General features: G+C 44.3%; 1 protein-coding gene across 2 annotated transcripts; it reads left to right on the forward strand.

Annotated features, from left to right (window-relative positions):
- Positions 1 to 1132: 1132 nt before the first annotated feature.
- Positions 1133 to 17498, forward strand: LOC116941045 (ETS translocation variant 1-like). Of its 2 annotated transcripts, none has more exons than XM_032951630.2 (12): positions 1133 to 1397; positions 3982 to 4071; positions 4637 to 4727; positions 4994 to 5041; positions 6211 to 6264; positions 9393 to 9516; positions 10222 to 10524; positions 11654 to 11982; positions 13151 to 13213; positions 13967 to 14130; positions 14688 to 14789; positions 15539 to 17498. In XM_032951630.2, the coding sequence occupies exons 2-12, from the start codon at positions 4027 to 4029 to the stop codon at positions 15737 to 15739; spliced, it is 1524 nt and encodes a 507-aa protein (XP_032807521.2). In that variant the 5' UTR covers positions 1133 to 1397; positions 3982 to 4026; the 3' UTR covers positions 15740 to 17498. The 2 variants fall into 2 exon arrangements, with proteins under 2 accessions (XP_032807521.2, XP_032807522.2); XM_032951631.2 differs by lacking the exon at positions 1133 to 1397 and adding an exon at positions 3353 to 3494.
- Positions 17499 to 17874: the final 376 nt, after the last annotated feature.

Raw genomic sequence — 17874 nt, forward strand, 5'->3', positions numbered from 1 at the left:
GTGTATGTGGATTGTGAGTGCACGCGTAAAAGTTGGCACAAATATGGTTTGTTTTAACTCATCACACGCGAAGCCGTCATGTATACCTCTGTGTGACACGCACGCACACAACGCATTTACATGCACGCACATTTCTGAAAACATCTGCACGCATTCCCATTACTCAACCAGCGATTTTTTAAATTATATATTGAAACCACTTTCGCAACATTCATGCAACACGAACTGTGGACCGTATAGTAAACCGTCTGTAGTCTGCGCTCCTTTCAACGGACGAGGAGGAATCGAAACACCCCACGAACTCTCTCCTGAAGCCTTCTCGACATTGTGTGGGAATCTAGCTCCTAAATGGCAACAATATACAGCCATTTGATGCACGGGTGCTGTTCTTTAATCTATTATTTAACTACACGTTTAACTTAATGAGATCAATCCTATCGTGTGTTTTTTTGGAAGTGGTAATATTATTACTGAATACAAATTGCTGTCGTCACGAGTGATTTGTTTAAAAATTCTTAAGATGGTACGTTGGGATAACACAGAAGTGCACGAGTTTACCTCTTGTGAAAGTCACAAAAGGTGCTACTTCCAGCAAGTTGGATAACTCCCGAGATAATCCCAAGCGCTTGCCCATGGACGTATTCATCTGCTTCCATAAGCCTTATAAACACACAACACATACAATAAAGTTTAACAAATATGCATTGTCATACAATACTCCGTAAAGTATTTTTTTTATTGGGGAGGGTTAATTTATATTCTTCATGTTAACCTAGAAATGCATTAAATTTGTTATCTTTTACAAGGAATACATTTGCTTTTTTGGACAAACTGAATCACCTTAAGGCTGGGAATGTTGAAAGAAACACGAGGCAAAGAGATCCGCTTTTTTTCTTTTCAAGGCTTCCATTTTATGAATGGAGCCACCCTCCCCCAGTTCCATTTTGTGAATGAAACCTCTCCCGTCTCCTCATTGGCCCGAGTCGCGGCGGTGCCCCCCCCCCCTTCTACCAACTCAAACCTCCCCACCCACCGCTCCAATTGGTCGGCGAAACCCCGCGAGCTGGAATAATTAAATAATTATATTCGGCGCCTCCGAGCCAATGGGAGGGCTCTGGTGGGGCGGGGCCGTGGGCCGGGGTCCGCGTGCGCGAGGCGCGAGGCGGTCACTCGAGCGCGCGCGCCCGCCTACGGTGGCCACTCAGTGTCGCAGCAGCAGCAGGAACAACAACAACAACCACTTACATTGTACAACAATTATTAACAATAGTTTATTCAAATACAGACTTAGTAATTAGCTTAGCTTGGTATGATTTAACGACGCTGCTTTCTTCGACTCGTTAATTCTAGACGAGGTGGCTTATTTCGAGGCGGATAAGCATTCAGCCAACGCGCAGGTAAGATTTATGGATGCAGTCTGAACAGTGCGCGTGTCACTCACTCTTCTTGGCTTTTAACTCACAGCAATAATACAACAGTGAGGTTATATTAATTCGCTTTGTTGTCAAGTCGAAACGGACTAGGTTTGGTCTCGCGTAGTTTCCACTCGCGTTTAAAAAAAAAAAAAGCTGTAATCTTTACGTTTGCTTAGTGTGTGCTGTGTGATGGGTGCCTGTTTAGCGGATGTTGTTTAACATCGTTGAGCGCCGATCGAGTTGGCTTAGCAGCTGTGTTTCGATCCGCTGCTGGATGAGAATTAGAGCGGTGGCGCAGTGGTTAGCGCATTGCGCCATGAACTCCGTCGGCTACCGCACCTGAGTTAGATTCCTTGCCACGGCTAACGTCAGTGGCGAGCAAGAAACCAAGTCGAAAGGCCCGCCCCGCCCTTCAATCCGCAATGACCAGCGTGGTGAAGTATGGTCAAAATAATATATTTATACCATTGGCCCTAAAGGCGTGGAGACAACATGTACAAAGGGCTGTACATCATAAATATGACTTTGATAAAGTTGTTTTTTGCCAATCAAAATCGCATATATCAATGTATAATACTAATGCATTGGACAAGTTGTGAATGCAATATAATTATTGTGCCAACAAAGGCGTACGTGCTAATTAAAATATTTCTAAAAGTTAAAGGGTCAAAACTTTAAATGAAAAAAAAACATAAACAAGCATACATCACAACCATCGGTAAAGTATGCCGTATCATCATAACGGTAATGAAGGACTTTTGCGTAAACATTTGGTGCAGTGACGCAGCTATTATTAATGCACTGCACTACCAACCTCACCAGCTGACCCGAGTTCGATTCGCGAGCTACGGCCAACATCAGTGACGAGTGATGTCCCACCACCCCCTTTCACCAACCCACACCGACCAGCGTGGTGAAGTATGGTCAAAGAACCCTGATGACAGACGGCGCGTGGAGGTCTTCATCCCGCAGTGGATTGACAAATGGGACATAGAAAGCCGTGCAAAGTAACTTTGAAATCATGCCAGACACCAGTGGTGATGGATGTGCCGTCCGCTATAACGGTGTTTACTAAAGTAACCACTGTAACACTTGCCAGTATTTCTGCTTGCTGTGGTTGTGTTTAGGTGTTGATATGATCGCCGTCTTTTGCTGCTGTTTCGATGGTGCAGCTGCCGATGTTTTATGTTCTGGTGGTGGTGTTTTTTTTGTTTGGGGGGGGGTTATTTTGATGGTAGAGTCTGTTTATATGCCATTTCTGGTGTTGCTGATTTTGTTTACGCTGCAAGAGTTTTGTTCGTTGTTGATGGCGTTGGTGTCGCCGTTAATGTTGTTTGTTAAGTTGGGAGTAGAGTTGATGTTCATCTTATATAAGTGGTAAAATTACTATCGTTTTATGTTTTACTAATTAGTGTTCTGGACGTTTCTATTTTTGCTTATACTTTAGCCGGTGGTGCTGTTGTAAAAGTTACTGGCATGATCATCGGCGTGATTATCATTTGTTGGGCGGTACAAAGTTGCGAGTATCAGTATGATTGCGCTGGTGGTGGCGTTGTTGTTGCGGATACTGGCTTGCCTTTCTCTGCTTTAGCTGCCCGTCTTGAGCAGCAGTATTGTGAGTTTTCTCTCCATGTGTCTTGAAACTTGACGTTGTGCCGAGCCCGGGGCAGTTACGCCGAGGTTGTGCGCGCGGGCGGGCGGGGCCACGTGTTGTGGTTGGGGTTTTTTTGTGAATGGAGCTCCGGTGCGCCTCCACTCGCCCATTCACAAACCTCGCATTGGCTTCGCTCACGTTATAGCTCAGCGTTGTGAGAGTTTGGTGCGTCCGTGTGTGTGTCTGTTGCAGAGACTTGGGGTGGTGGTGGGGGGTGGGAGATTCTGAGGTGGGAGGAGGAGGAGTGCGGGATGGTGGGGGATTTTTTTTTGCCTTAGGTTTCATCAGCTTGTCCTTCGTGGGGGAAGGGCAGGGTTACTCGAGCTTTGAGAGCAAGGATAAAGCAGCATTACAACCTCCGCTATCGAACTGCGGTCTGCCTTTGCCTGGGTTGTCTGCTCAGCCACTGGCTCCAGCTACACACTGTAAATCTCTACATACGTTTATTCCTCGTCGTTTAATTACGGACGCGCTTTGCGCCAAACTTGGCCCACTTCACGAGTCGGGGTTTCGTTGTGCGCGCTCTTCTTGGTCGCCGTTTCTCACAAGGGTCTCCACTCTCTCACCCGCGACTTCTCCTTATTTCCCCTATCCCTTTCCAACTTCTACTCTCCATCACTTTATACTCTAATGAAAATGTCATCTTCAATTATTCCAAAACTTCTATAAAACGTAACCTTTCTCTGCTGATTATCCACTCTTGCTGGAATCCTCGCCATCTCCTCCCCAGCTATTTTCCCGTTTCTTATCTCCCCCCTTCATCTCCGCTTCTGATATCCCCCCCCTCTCCTGCTCTCCCCCCCTCTCCTGCTCTCCCCCCCTCCACTCCTTTACCCATCTCCTACCCCTTCAACATCACCACCACCACCTCCTCCCCCTGTTGCTTGCACCTCCTCCCCTGGCCACACATAGGAGGACCTGCCGTGGCGTCACATCAAAAGGGGCCTCCAGACGAGCATGGAGACCATCTACGACCAGGAGGTCCCCTACGCGAACACAACGGTGCGTTGGCCATAGCGCGCGGGTGATCTGGATAAACGGCATACGTTGGATAACGTGGCTAGTTTTTCTTTTATGATTTTGGGCGCCCCGACTTGTGGAGAGGTTGGGGTTTTGCGGACCCGCTCCGAGCGACGGTAATGATTTAGGTGGGTAGGTTCTTCTCTGGTTTTAATTACCGAGCGTGCTGTATAAAAGGTCCTTCATTGTTTTAGGGCACGGAGAACGAATTAAGGGGTTCTGGCACTACGCCCACGACTCAGCAAAAAAATGCGCATGGAAATCCGAGCGCCTATTTTTTTTTCCGAGTGCTCAAGATGCCCTAAATTGTTACATTATACCGCGATAATTATTTTTAGTTCGAGGTGCTCGTTATTGGATCAAATCAAGACGTTTTTGCATGGTAGGTTTTTTTTTTTTACGCAAGTACACCAGTGCATTAATACAATGGTACTTTGCCGCTGCTGCCAAGTGGGCCCAGTGTGTCGTGAGGTCTACACAAGAGTGCCACGGGAAATTCCTTAAGGGCGATGAAATGGACTGCGCGCCTTCCGTGTCGAATTCTCAGAGCCAAGACGGTGGAGGAGCTCAGCGCCTAGCCGTGGAGCGCAAGAGGAAGTGTATGGATCTCGATGAAGACCTGGCTCAAGACACTGAAGGTTTGGAATGTAGCGTGGATTAATAATATTTATTATTATCTGTTGTGTTTTTTTTTGGCTTGTGCCGCATGACATCATGCCGAACGACATGCAGCAAAACCAGAAAATGCATCGGAGCGCTATATATGTTACGTCTGCGAAAAACCTCGACGTGGTATCTTTTTTGCTGTTAATAGTGCAACGCAAGCAAGTTTTGTCAACAAATATGAAACCTGTTGACTTGATATATATATTTTTATAATTATTTTCACTGTCTGTCTCCACAGATCTCTTTCTTACTCTGAGCCAACTGCAGGAAGCCTGGCTGGTGGAGGGTGAGTGAGCCATTTACTTCTACTGAATCAGAAGCCTCATTGGTGAATGGGATCGGGTGTTAAAATCTTCTTAGAATAAAACTTGTTATTCATGCATATCAAAAAATGTGAAACTGCAAGTGTGTGTTTTGGTATCGTTTGAATTCACCATGCGATAGTTGGTGAATTATACGGGTCTATGCATGTACTATGTTGAACTTCATTCGCACCGTCCATAATCAAGCGTTGCTAATCGGAGGTACGGGGGGTGGAAGGACAACAAGAACCAAACATCAAATAGCAGTTCTAAAGAGATGATTTTTCAAAACTCTGGCGCGTGCTGGCGTTACTGGCCCTGTTGTTGGGAGTTTCGCTATAAATCACCACCGACTTGATGATGGGTGATGCCTGACAGGGAGGGGGGGTGCAGACGAGGAGGTGTTTGACAGCCGGGGCTGTTGAGACTCGCTAAGGCTGGTGGTGGGGGTGCTGCTGGTAGAGAGGAGGAGTGGGGCTTCTCTGTGGGGTATTGCTTGTTTGGGCGGCGCTGGGGCCAGCGCAGACGAGAGTTTGCGTCCTGTTATTTGTGTGTGTATGTGATGACAAAGTAGAGTGCACCGAGATTTATTTTATTTGCCAAACATTTCTGCCAAGTTAAACTCACCTTCCAGCCGAGTTCAACGGCTTTTTCGCATGTCTCATTCTCTTATTCTGTACGAGAATGTGTAATGTGTACGTACGCATTTATGTATGAATGTGTTAGGCTTTATGTGAAATGTGTGTGTGTGTGTGCTAAGGTTTGATTTGTTGAAGCCGTGTCGCTATGTACTTTAATCTATTGTGTTTTTGACGGAAGTTGCCTTGTGTTTAAAATACGTTGCTGGAATAAGTTTATGCAAAGTACATTACAGAATAAAATATATAGTGGAAGAGAAGACATCCACCCACGTGTAACATTTGATACCGAAATATATACAAAATTAATCCCTAGTTCTGCTTTACATCTGTCTGGTATAAGTATATACTAATTATTAGAGTACAAAGATGTATAAATCAAATGTGATGTTAGATATAAATATTATGTAGTGTGCACTTTTTGTATTTGGCATGAGAAGATTGTGTGTTCATATATATTATTTGTAAGTCACAGAAATGGCTTTTTTTTGATAGTCATTGTTCTTATTTTACAGCCAAGGTTCCTGATGAGGAGGAACCGTTCATTCTGGATTTCTCATCAGAAAATTGTAAGTTTTAACCTCCTTTACTTCTAATTTAAAAAAGAAATTAGGCATGTGTCTTATTAAACATGAAGAAACTCTGCGCTGTGGACTAAAGGTAGTAATTATAGACCGCAGACTTTATAATAACAGGTTGAGAATGTACGGTGCTAATTGAACCAATGATGATGAAGCCTGTTAACTTATGGTCTGTTATATTCTTATTTATAACAGTAGGAATTATTGAAGAGCTAACGCTCTGATTTGCGTCTCTGTATTTGTTGACTTTCTAGATGCATTTTTTTGTTCAATATTTAGAAATATATTTACGTTAATACGATGCCCACCGATGTATTTTGAGGGCAGCCTCTGCGCGTAGTGCATTTACACTGTCTCGTTTCATTATCCACGGTTATCTGTTGTTTACAACAAGGGTAATACTTAAAAGTTAAAGCAACAACGAAAAAAAATACAAGGCATGTATTTAAACAAAAACGTATGAACGTTGACATTGTTAGTAAATAATCAGAGCTCGCCCCCCCCTCCCTCCCCTTTACGGCGAGTTGTCTCGCAGTGTTTGTCCAGCTCGGGGTTTTTTTTGGTCGGAAGTCGCACAACCGGTCTGGTCCGACGCGTCGGCGTTCAACTTGAACGGATTTTTCATTCTCGTCTGTGGTAGCGTCGCTCAAAGCCTCCCACCCCCCACCACTCATTGTTTCTCGAATAACTAAAAACGCCGCTTGTAATGCTCGCAAACTCTGCGCTCGTGCGCGTCGGTCGGCGTGCAACTTTACAGACTTTTGCTAAGTGCCTGTCGGCTTAGGGGAGTGAGATGGAACATCCCATTCCACTTAAGCAATTAGCAGGGTGAATAATCTAAGGGATTTTGGGGGGGGGGGGGGGGTGCCAGTAGTATCCATTGAGATGTATGATGATGTAGATCAATGAGATTATAATTATCACTTCCTCGGTTTACAAAACGGGATACTTTTGATGGATTTAAAAAAAAATTGCAAATTGTACTACAGAGCAGCTTTTGTGATAGTCGATGTGGCAACCAGCAAAATGGATCCGTGGTCATTATCGCTGGATTTCGCTTTATGAAAAAGAGTAGGGCATTGCAGAAGATTTGAGAGATAACGAAATGTTTAATTAATTAGATATTAAGACATTTATAGCAAAGCTGACTCGGTCACTCAGTTGTAATCGTTAATCACTGCGGGGCTCTACGTTGGCTGTTCAGAGCCGTATATTTTACTGCACAAAGAAGTCGGTTGTTGCATAACAGGTCAAGGGTTTTGTACGGACGCATTAAACTGCTGACCGCTCAAAAGCGCCGCAATGAGGTCACGAGTACTGTACTGTTAGGGCAGTCATAATTCTGTTATAAGATCAAGCGTACACCAGTGCAGAGGTGTCAGCTGCTCGAGAACATCACTCGCATATAGGTCTGGCAGCGGAATAAAACATTCCCTAGTGATAAAATCGCAGGTGCGGGGGCAACATTTACCTTGCACAGTGTGCAGAGTTAAAATTTGTTTAAATTATTGGTTCACACTATCGGGACTTTCAATGGTCACACGCTAGACACGGTGGGGGGGCGGGAGTCACCTTTGCAAACAGAGATTGTTGCCGTTATTGATGCGTTGCCATTCCGCTTCAGTAGCTGCCCGCTTAATGCCATCTCGTGCCAAACACTGTACTGGGGGAAGTGCTGGGTCACTGGCTGTCACTGCAGATTAACTTTGACGCAGTGGTGTGCCCTCTTTGAGTGTTTTCCCAGGTGAAAGATTTAGTGCAGGGCTAATCTGCAACAAATGGTTGCATCATGCCCATATATACACATATATATGTATGTATGCGTCCTTGCTATTGTGCGCTGAAACTGATGTTTTGCAATGATTTCTGTACCGTCAAGATGTTAAGAATTTGGGCAAAAGTGAAAATGGTAAAAGGGTGTGATTTAACATTCGGTTATAGACTGTTTTGTTACATTATGCATTGTATGGCTACGCAAAATTGTGTGTAGAAGCTTGCCAAAGTATTTGCTAAACTTATATTAACCTAATTTGCAATGTGGGGATACTTGTGTCACTTCTAGTGGTTCTTAACAGAGCACTATTGTGAAATGTGACTCGAAGACAAACACATTGCTTGCATTTCACCCACCAAGCACCTGTCCAAAAACAATGCGAAATTTGTGACATTTGGTGTAGTTTAGAAATGTTTCATTTTTTTCCCATCATTATTTATAATGCACACATTCTCAACACAAGGTCTCAATGCTCCAACCGTCAGAAACACCGAACACGTTGAAATTAAAATCACTGAACGTGATCACTGTCACTTTTAAGTTGTTTGATTACTTCAAAAGTAATGTCACATATACCTTAGCTCTCAAAGAAGCAGCCACTGATTTTTAAAGTCTGTACTGTAGCAGTGGAAGCTCCTCGTCTTCTTTTGGAATTAAAAATGGAACCTGGCTATTATGGTCCCTATGAACCAGTATGACATCGTCAAACAAACTCAATCTCCCTCCGTCGCAAGGATATGCAATTCAAGATTAACTTCGCAATAGTACTTTATATTTTAGTTTGACACGATACCAACATACTCTACTGACAACAATAATTTCAACTTTACTATGAAGCACTATTTATTACATTTTATTCTATTTATAACTTGAAATGTAAGTAAAAAAATGCTGCTTGGCAAAGTAGTCCAAAATGTATTGCAACTGCACTATGTTAACTAAACATGTAATTTACTATGTTTTGTCATGTTTATTAACACGCGCAGAATATACGTTGTCTTGGCTTTGATGACATAACAGTACTACCAGCAAGGTAAATAATTGGCATGCAGAATTGTGCTTTGGTTTTGAATTAGTCATGATACTTTAAGGAAAAAGAACATGAAAAAATATATCGTGTGCTGCATTTACGTACGGAATTTAATTATTTACTTTGACTAATTAAGCTATTGCTTAATTAAACATCGAGCTCCACTGCCAGCACAATATGACAGGGAAGGGGTGGGACACACAAAGGCCATTAGCCTCATCTGGCCAATTGTGTCGAGTGCTAGCCGTCGGAAGATATTTCACAAACACTGCTGCGGCTCACATCGGTTGACGTCCCTTCGTTGTCTCCCAGTGGCATTCCACGCCCCTGTGAAGATCAAGAAGGAGGGCCGAGGCACGTGCCTGCAGGCATCCACGTGCGCGCAGGAGCACATGCAGGGCCTGCTGTCCGCTGCGACCTGCCACTCCAGTCCCGGGTGAGTGGCGCCTTCGTGTGCACCGTGGGGGATGCTGCTTTGGCTCAACGGTTTTTTTTTCTTCCCGACGTCGGTATTTCGTACAACCCTGCCAATCGCACCTCCAATCGCAATCAGCACGGCTGGCTACGTACGGTGCGAAAGAAGTTCAACGTACATTTCTGCGCGCATCGGGGTGTTCGTTCGCCTGTTTGTCATGACACGAATGTTGGAGGGAGGCAATCAGATTGAGTAATCATTTGATTTACTGATCATCGTACATTCATTTACTCGACAAATGAAATAATATGGAAATAGTTGCGGAAAAAAAAAGCCTCAGCCCTGTTCCCACATCTGCCACTGGACGGTTGCATTGATGGGCGTAACCTGACGATGTCATTGACATCATCAGCCTTGTCACCGAGAGTGGCTTTTATGGAGTTTCCTGCCTTCGAGAGGCAGGATGTCGAGGGACAGCTGCCATTTTTAAAAGGGGCCTAAGTAATTGACCACAAAAAAAGTAATCAAGTACAATTTTGGTTTGTTCATCGAATTTATATTCAAAAAACACATCTGTGATTGGTGCTCACAGTGAGTTAAAATAAAAGCATAAAAATGAAAAATAACAAACCGTGACTAACAAAATGGGGGAAGGGCTTAATTCAGCAGTGGATTGACAAATCGTTTGTGAATAATTATTAACGTTTTGTTTTGCTTGTCTTCCAGTGGCTACTCTCTGAAGAGGGATGGGATGCTCAGTGTGAGTGGCAGCCCTTCGCCCTCTTGTACAACGCCCGTGTCATCACTCCAGCAGCAGCAGCAGCAACAGCAGCAGCAACAGCACCAGCAACAACACCAGCAGCAGCAGCAGCCGCAGCCGTGCAGCAGCAGCAGCAGCTCGGCACCGTGCTCACGCCTCATGCCCAGCCCGGCCCCGGCGCCCTCGCACACCGTCGCAGGGCCCTTTTCAACCCCGTACCCCACGGCGGCCCCTTCTCCTGCCGATGTCAGCGGCTACAATGACAGCAGGTTGGCAGAAGCCCTTGTGGTGCAATTAAAGCAGACTACGGTGGAATCACCAATCTTGCAGATATTAGCCAATCAAATGAAGGGGGCGTGTCGCATCATTACTCAATCCATGGATCTATTGGCGATGAATCGATACAGCGATTATACCCGCACACTCTGATTAACCCGGTATTTTTTTACGTTAGTTTATTATGGACGTTCCACAATACCAAATATGGGGAATGCCACGCCTATTTCTGTGATTGGTGGTTTCGTCGGGTGTACGATTTTATCTTATTACAGTGCCCCGTCATTCATTCTCCATTACGATCACTTCAAACATTTCCCTGTGACTCACTTTCCAAGCGTCTGGCCCACATCGATTTTGAGATTGCAAATAAGTAGCACCAGCGTCTATGCTAATCATGTAACATAGTGTGATCATATATGTAAATGTGGAGGTGAATAAAATTAGACATAACAAATGTCGATCATATTTGTACTTTCCCCCTCGTATCTCAGTCGTACCTTATGTATGGAAATGCTTTGAGTAGCAAGTCACTTCTTGGCCAGCATTCCAAAGTACTCAATGGTTTGCTTGATTTTCATCACATTACTGAAATGAACTGCTGTGCTATAAACACCCATCATTCGTATCTCAACCACCACCACCATCATCATTAGCCATTACCAATTCACTGCTGGAGGAAAGCCTCCCAAAGCCGTCACCATCTCTTCATGGTCCTGCATTGTAACAATCCACCTAGCACCTGCACGCGAGCTGATGCCATCGCTCCATCTCCATGGTAAAGTCCTCTTGGACAACCTGCCCTCTTTTAGCTGCCACTCCTTTGGCAAATTGTCTCACCCACCGGCCATCATTCCTTGTAGCGAGCGACGTGTTCTTCCCAATCCCACTCACTTTTTTTATTGAGGAAATGCGCGGGTCCGTTACATCACGTTGTGACGTACATACACACCGTCAACTTAAACTCAACCGGTTATGTAAAGAAGGGGATAAAAAGATGGGGAGCCTTGCTCACTTTTCTTAATAGCAAAGATTCAGTCGTTATCATATCATGACCGATATATAGCTGCACTCTGGTTTCTCCGCGTCTGAGCCAAGTGTAATTTTTTTCTTCGACCACAGGTTTCAGAGGCATCTGTCGGAGCCGTGCTCTCCGTATCCCCCCTCTCAGCACATGTCTCGCCCAGGCTGCATCCCCTTCCACCGCCAAGCCTCCGAGCCGCTCATGGCCCCTTTCCCCCCTCCGCCGGGACCTCCGGGAGGCATCAAGCAAGAGTACACGGGGCCCATGGGGTACCCGGGCGAGGATGCGTACCCTGGCCACCTGGGCCAGCGTTCGCATGGGCCACAGCCGCCGCAGACGCATGTCATGCACGGCAACATGGGGAGGCCAGACTTTCGTCCACCACCCCACATGGTGCAGGAGCGGTCAGACTGCCCTTACCAAACGGGTGAGGTTTGCCAGAGCGCTTGCGTTTTGTTTATATTCCCGTACTTTTTTTGCATAAACAGTTTACTTCACCATCAAGACTGACACAAAGAAAGTAATTATTTTAGTTTACAGATTTGTTAGATAGTGCATTAACGTGTAAACAAATATTTGGTACCGTAATGTAATGTTTCGTGTAAAAATTGTAGCTTGCTCGTGGAATGCCGTTGTGCATTGTGTATATTACAGATTGCGCGTATAAACAGGTTTTATTTTATAGTTAATTTTCATCTTTAACTTACATTGATATACCGTCATTAATATGGGTAGTAAGTATTCAATAACAGTACATCTAATTTTTCATATCTTCAGATCTTAACAAAAATGTACAGTACTTTGAATGGGATTTTTTTCAAGGGAAAACTAATTAGCAATGCACTTAATTGCAGAGGAAAGGGTGGATCTGCAGATTGTGTACGGGTGATTTAACAAAATATAAACACTATGGATTGAAGCCTAATTCGAGATTAAACCAATACTGTACTTGTATTTTATTAATTACAAAGTTCTCACAACGATCTTGATCAAAGCCTCTGTGGTGCTTTCACGAGAATCCAATTCTCTCGCTTGAAAACTGAAGAGAGATCGTCCAGGGAATCTCTCTGAAATATCCACAAATAAATTGAACCTTGGATTTTGCCCTGCAGTAATGGAGGGTGTCTGCGGTTGGGCCCCAGTGAAATTGTCCCCCCATCACATTGATCTAACGTGGCCTTGAATCCATCTTACAAGACCTTGTCCATAAGAATAATTTCTATATCATCCTCGGCCGTAAAGGTTTTGTGATGCCTCCAATACAAATACCCTTTTATGCAATTATTTTAGCATTGAAATATTGCTCTTGTTTGTGACCCACAGGATGAGATTTTTTTTAAGGTTTTCAAATACTTAGACAAGATATATAGAATGATTTCCGAATTAAACGATTACATTTTAAAGGTGAAAATTATTAGACGGACCTTGAGTGTTAATGGTTATACTTTACCATCTAACGTGCAACATTTCTATTACATTATCCCGTATTGTTCACTTAAAAAAATTGTGATTTATATGGAGAATACATTTACAGCTATTTTGTAAACTTTTTTCATGATCTTGCTGACGTACTAAGTTGTTGTTTTTTGCTCTAGATATGCCCACCGGGCAATCCATGTACATGAATGGAGAAGGCTATTCGTCATCACATAATGAAGGTTGGTATTTAAACACCAGACTGATTCGTTACAAAAAATGCATATCCCTTTGCTAAAAATCTATCGATAACAATCGTAAATGCAACAGTAGAGTCCAATGTACACATTAATGAATACATACACGTGTGTGAAACTACATGTCAGTAGGTTCCACGTGATTATGTATGCACGTTTATATTTTATGGAAAACACTCCAGATGGTCATCAAAGTATGTATTGTTTCCTTCCTGGGTACGTGCTGCTACTTTTGTGGTTCCAAGAACAGTGGGTTTATTTTCAGTTTGGAAAGAGTGTTCCACTCAATTAACACCTATCCCCACTTAGTAACGACCCACATTTATAATTATTTCATCTAAACATGCTAAATCTTTCTATTTTCGGTTTTATAAGTAACAACTTAAATATTCAGTTTGGTGTCATTTAAATGTAATTCCCAGGACTTGGCTAATTACGCTGTTAAATGGCACGATTTGTTTAATCGTTCGGGCAAATTTATTTCCTGGGGCATTGGCGCGCATTGGTTAAGGAACCCAGCGACCTCTAAGTACTATTTCTGGCAACGAACGTCGGTGGCGAATGAACCGGTCCCCGTTCCCCTCCCCTCCGTAACCACCACTGATGAGCGTGATGAAGTATGGTCAAAACAAACTGCCCCCATGACCGAAACAGCATGGTGTAAGAGACTGCATTTTTTTGCAGCAAGGGCTGCAAATACATTTCCTTCCCAATGTATTTGTGCGTGGTCGCCCGCAGGTGATGTAAGCGGATACCGAAGCGTGCCGCCCCCCATGTACCAGCGCCGTGGCTCGCTGCAGCTGTGGCAGTTCCTTGTGGCGCTTCTGGAGGACCCTGTACACGCCGGCACCATCGTGTGGACGGGGCGTGGTATGGAGTTCAAACTCCTCGACCCCGAAGAGGTCAGTTGCTGTGCCTCAGCTGTCAGCACGGAATACTGTTGAGACAAATGGTCAGACCCGTGGGCTCTTTGTTTGACCAAATCACCCAGAATTCACCAAATTGCAGAAGATGAGCAGTCTTGAGCCTGCATATTGCTTGGTTGGGTGACCGTCGTGCACAAACATGTTGTCAGAGCGCTGTAAGGTTTACATGGTGGGCAAAAGCGGGCAGTGCTGCAAAATCGATTGTCGTCTTACTTTGTACTCGTCCACGCTCACCCACCTGCGAACACTCGGAATTGACCAGTATGGAGAAGGACCATCAAACAACCCCCACAATCCCACATAGCATGGGGAGGCCCTCATCCAGCAGCAGATTGATAAAAAATAAAGGGCTGTAGATGTTTCGGTGGGTCTGAAATTGGCAAAATTCGCCTTCCCCTCTGGCCATGTCAGAGTTCTCTTCATTGACCTTTATATTTTTTTTCCATGACACAGGCTAATACCGTTACGAGCAGTAAATATTTCATCTTCCCCTTTAAGCTAAGCATTGTCCCATTGGTGCCATTGCACTGCAGGTGGCACGGCTTTGGGGAATCCAGAAGAACAGGCCAGCCATGAATTATGACAAGCTGAGTCGCTCCCTGCGATACTACTATGAGAAGGGCATCATGCAGAAGGTAAGCAATGTTCCCTCATCTCGTTTAACAAACTCATGTAGGACTATCCCAGAACACACAATCTGGATGTGCAACTGCAAGATAAGAGCTATGGTGCAAGGATACATATCCAGCTGTCATATATTCACCCTCACCAATTAACCACCGATACACATTGCAATATTTGTGCATAGCATAACTAATTTTCTATAGATGTTGACAAATCCCCACATTTCTAATCCACCTATGTATGCTTCAGTTCTCAACAAGTTGAATATGCAACGTACTGTATGTCTTTTTAGTTTAACAGAATATCGTGGTCAATGTGGCATTCAGTACAAGATAATTGTATATTATATAATAATTTTAAAAGGAACGTATTTATTGTGTGCTAATCAACTCTGCCACCAGCTATAGAGTGTGGGCTCGTCTCGTGTAGAACCATCTGATTTTTTGAGTCATCGATTACTCAAGCAGATTACACGAAAATAATCAGGAAAACCAATCTTACCTCTGGCCCCACATGTGCGACCGGATCGGACATGATAGTTTGGGCTTTGCCACATTAACACGATAAACACTCAGCACGGTCTGTAGGTGGTTTCCTGCCTTTCGGCCGGATGTGGGGGGGGGGCTTCCAATTTATTAAAGAGGCCCCCTCCCGAATACTTGACCACAACAACAAACTTGAGCTCTTTCCCGTTGCGCTAATCAACTCAACTTCCATCGTGTCCCAACTCTGATCCCGCGTCGCTCTGCGGCGCGTGCAGGTGGCGGGCGAGCGGTACGTGTACCGCTTCGTGTGCGACCCCGAGGTGGTCTTCTCCCTCGCCTTCCCGGACAGCCAGCGCGCCGTGGTAAAAACGGAGCGCCGCCGGGCCCCGCCAGCCGAGGGCAGCGCCCCTCCCCACGTGCACTTCAACTCTCACGAGCATGCCGAGGTCACCTACAGGGACACCGGCGTCTACTGAGTATGCCCCCCCCCCCATAAAAGCTGGAACGCCGAAGACTTCTTGTGACCTCCGTCTTAAAAGCTGCCTGGCAATATGCCTACACCACGGTAGAGCCAGGGCTTAATTTTTCTCCAGTTCTGTCCGGGTGAGTATACCTATATAGCAGCTCTGGCTGTGGCTGATATTCACGTGGCCAGCCCACCCACCCATCCCAAAGCCCTGGTCTATGGGCAATCCCAAAAATATATTTGGTGAGAAATTAAGCCCTTAGTAGAATGTTGTGGGCATTCTGGAACGTGTGACTACGAAGATGGAGAATCGGGTGTCCTTTACAGCTCGCCTCCTCGGTGCATGTTTTGCAACAACAAAAGAGTTCCCATGTGGATGCGTGTCACCGTTGTGGCTGACGGAACTGTTATTGCTATCCCATTGTACTCGGACAGCGTCGGTTTATGTACCACTTAGTACGCAAAAAAACCATAAGTAAAAGCTGATGACAATCATTTGATTTGTTAGTATTTGTACATACATTCAAAGTAATTTTAACACGACGCAAACTATGGTATATACGGTATGTTTTGTTATATTATCATTTACAAGTTTATTTTTGGGAAGGATTAAGTTCAATGCATTATAGAAAAGATGTTCTGTAATAGGATTTGATGAATGCGGCTTTCCGCAATCCCTGGGTAGCTCGCTGACCTCGTGCGGAATATAATTTTTTTGTACAACGCAAACGCATCCCAGCGTTAAGATATTAAGAAGCCGTTTGCAAACGGTGCTGTAAAGAGATGGGGGAAGGTTGGCCAACTGTTGCAATTCAGCATTGTTGGTTTAGAGGGCAGTTATACCCTGCTCATTCTCTTCAGCATGCTAACACTTGTCATTTCACCAGACACTTGTATGCCTTTTTGTTCTTTCCGTACGGGCACACGTAGAGTTATTTTTGTCAATCCACTGCCAGATGAGAGCCTCCCTACACTGCGGTTTACCGGGCTTTTGTCAAACGTGGGTCACCGGCCACGCTGGTCAGTGTGGGTCAGTGAAGGCAGGAATCATAGATTTAGGAGCATAGTACAGTGCAACAATTGATTTGTCGGCATTGTCCTCTGCTAACAATGCAGCCCTGCAGCGGCTTTACATCCAAGTAATATCTAGGCTCAATTCGACTTGGCGTTCGAGATCTAAATGAGATCAGGTGCATTCTGGGTGATTTGATCAAACAACGGTACCTTTTTTTATTCATATAAACAAATAATGAAATTAGAAGTGTTGTTAACATGGCCTGACCTGCATACATTCGGAGGTACAACGCATTTATGGGATATTTGTAACTTTTTAAAGAGTTTTTGTAATTTTGTATGTACTGAAAGAGTATTTTTTTTCCTCGTATCTAAAAATGTGTGGTACAGAGTATTAAACTCGTGGTTATGCACATTATTACTCTTCTGCTGCAGGTTGTAAGTTCTTGCAAAAATTTGCCTAGGAGGATTGTATGCACCTGAGAAATATAGTACAGTACAAATGTTTCTGAAATACCGACTTTTTCGCCGACATGTATACCAAATGTCTGTGTTAAAAGCTATGGTATCGTCATTTAAAAGCTGTTCACGTTCAGAACAGCTGGAGTTAAATTGTCAAACCTTGTACATAGACACTGTATACTGACACGAAAGCTTTTACAAGATAAATGTAACATTTCTCAGTGAATTTGTTCTCGCCCTTCTGATGTTGTTTATACGGTGCTTTTGTTTTACAATAAAACTCAAAAATGACATTAATACAAGTCTAGCGTGTATTTAACGGGCCCGTGTTCAAGAAGCGATATCCCAAAGACCGTTTTTGTGTTTATTTTTAAAGGCCAGTCTTAGGAAATGATGCCCACTTTGTGCTGTTTAAACAATTACAGTACTGTGGGTTGTAATTGTAGATCCCCTCCGCCCCAAGGCCAGGTGGTCAACCAATTGCTCGCTGTTCATGCCAAGTACCAGGCACGAGGGTGGCACCGACTAAATGTATGTGCACAGCTGTAGCGTTAGCTGTGAGCCAGATGCTCCGTGACGAACGCGAAACCTGCATATCCAAGCGCGTTTTCTCATAGCTCCCGGACCAGAAAAAAATACATCGAACAAAAATACACTCAACTTATCTTT

This window comes from Petromyzon marinus, chromosome 10 (genome assembly GCF_048934315.1).
Source record: "Petromyzon marinus isolate PM22_M1 ecotype Great Lakes invasive population chromosome 10, UKy_Petmar_22M1.pri1.0, whole genome shotgun sequence".
In the NCBI taxonomy this organism is placed as follows: domain Eukaryota; kingdom Metazoa; phylum Chordata; class Hyperoartia; order Petromyzontiformes; family Petromyzontidae; genus Petromyzon; species Petromyzon marinus.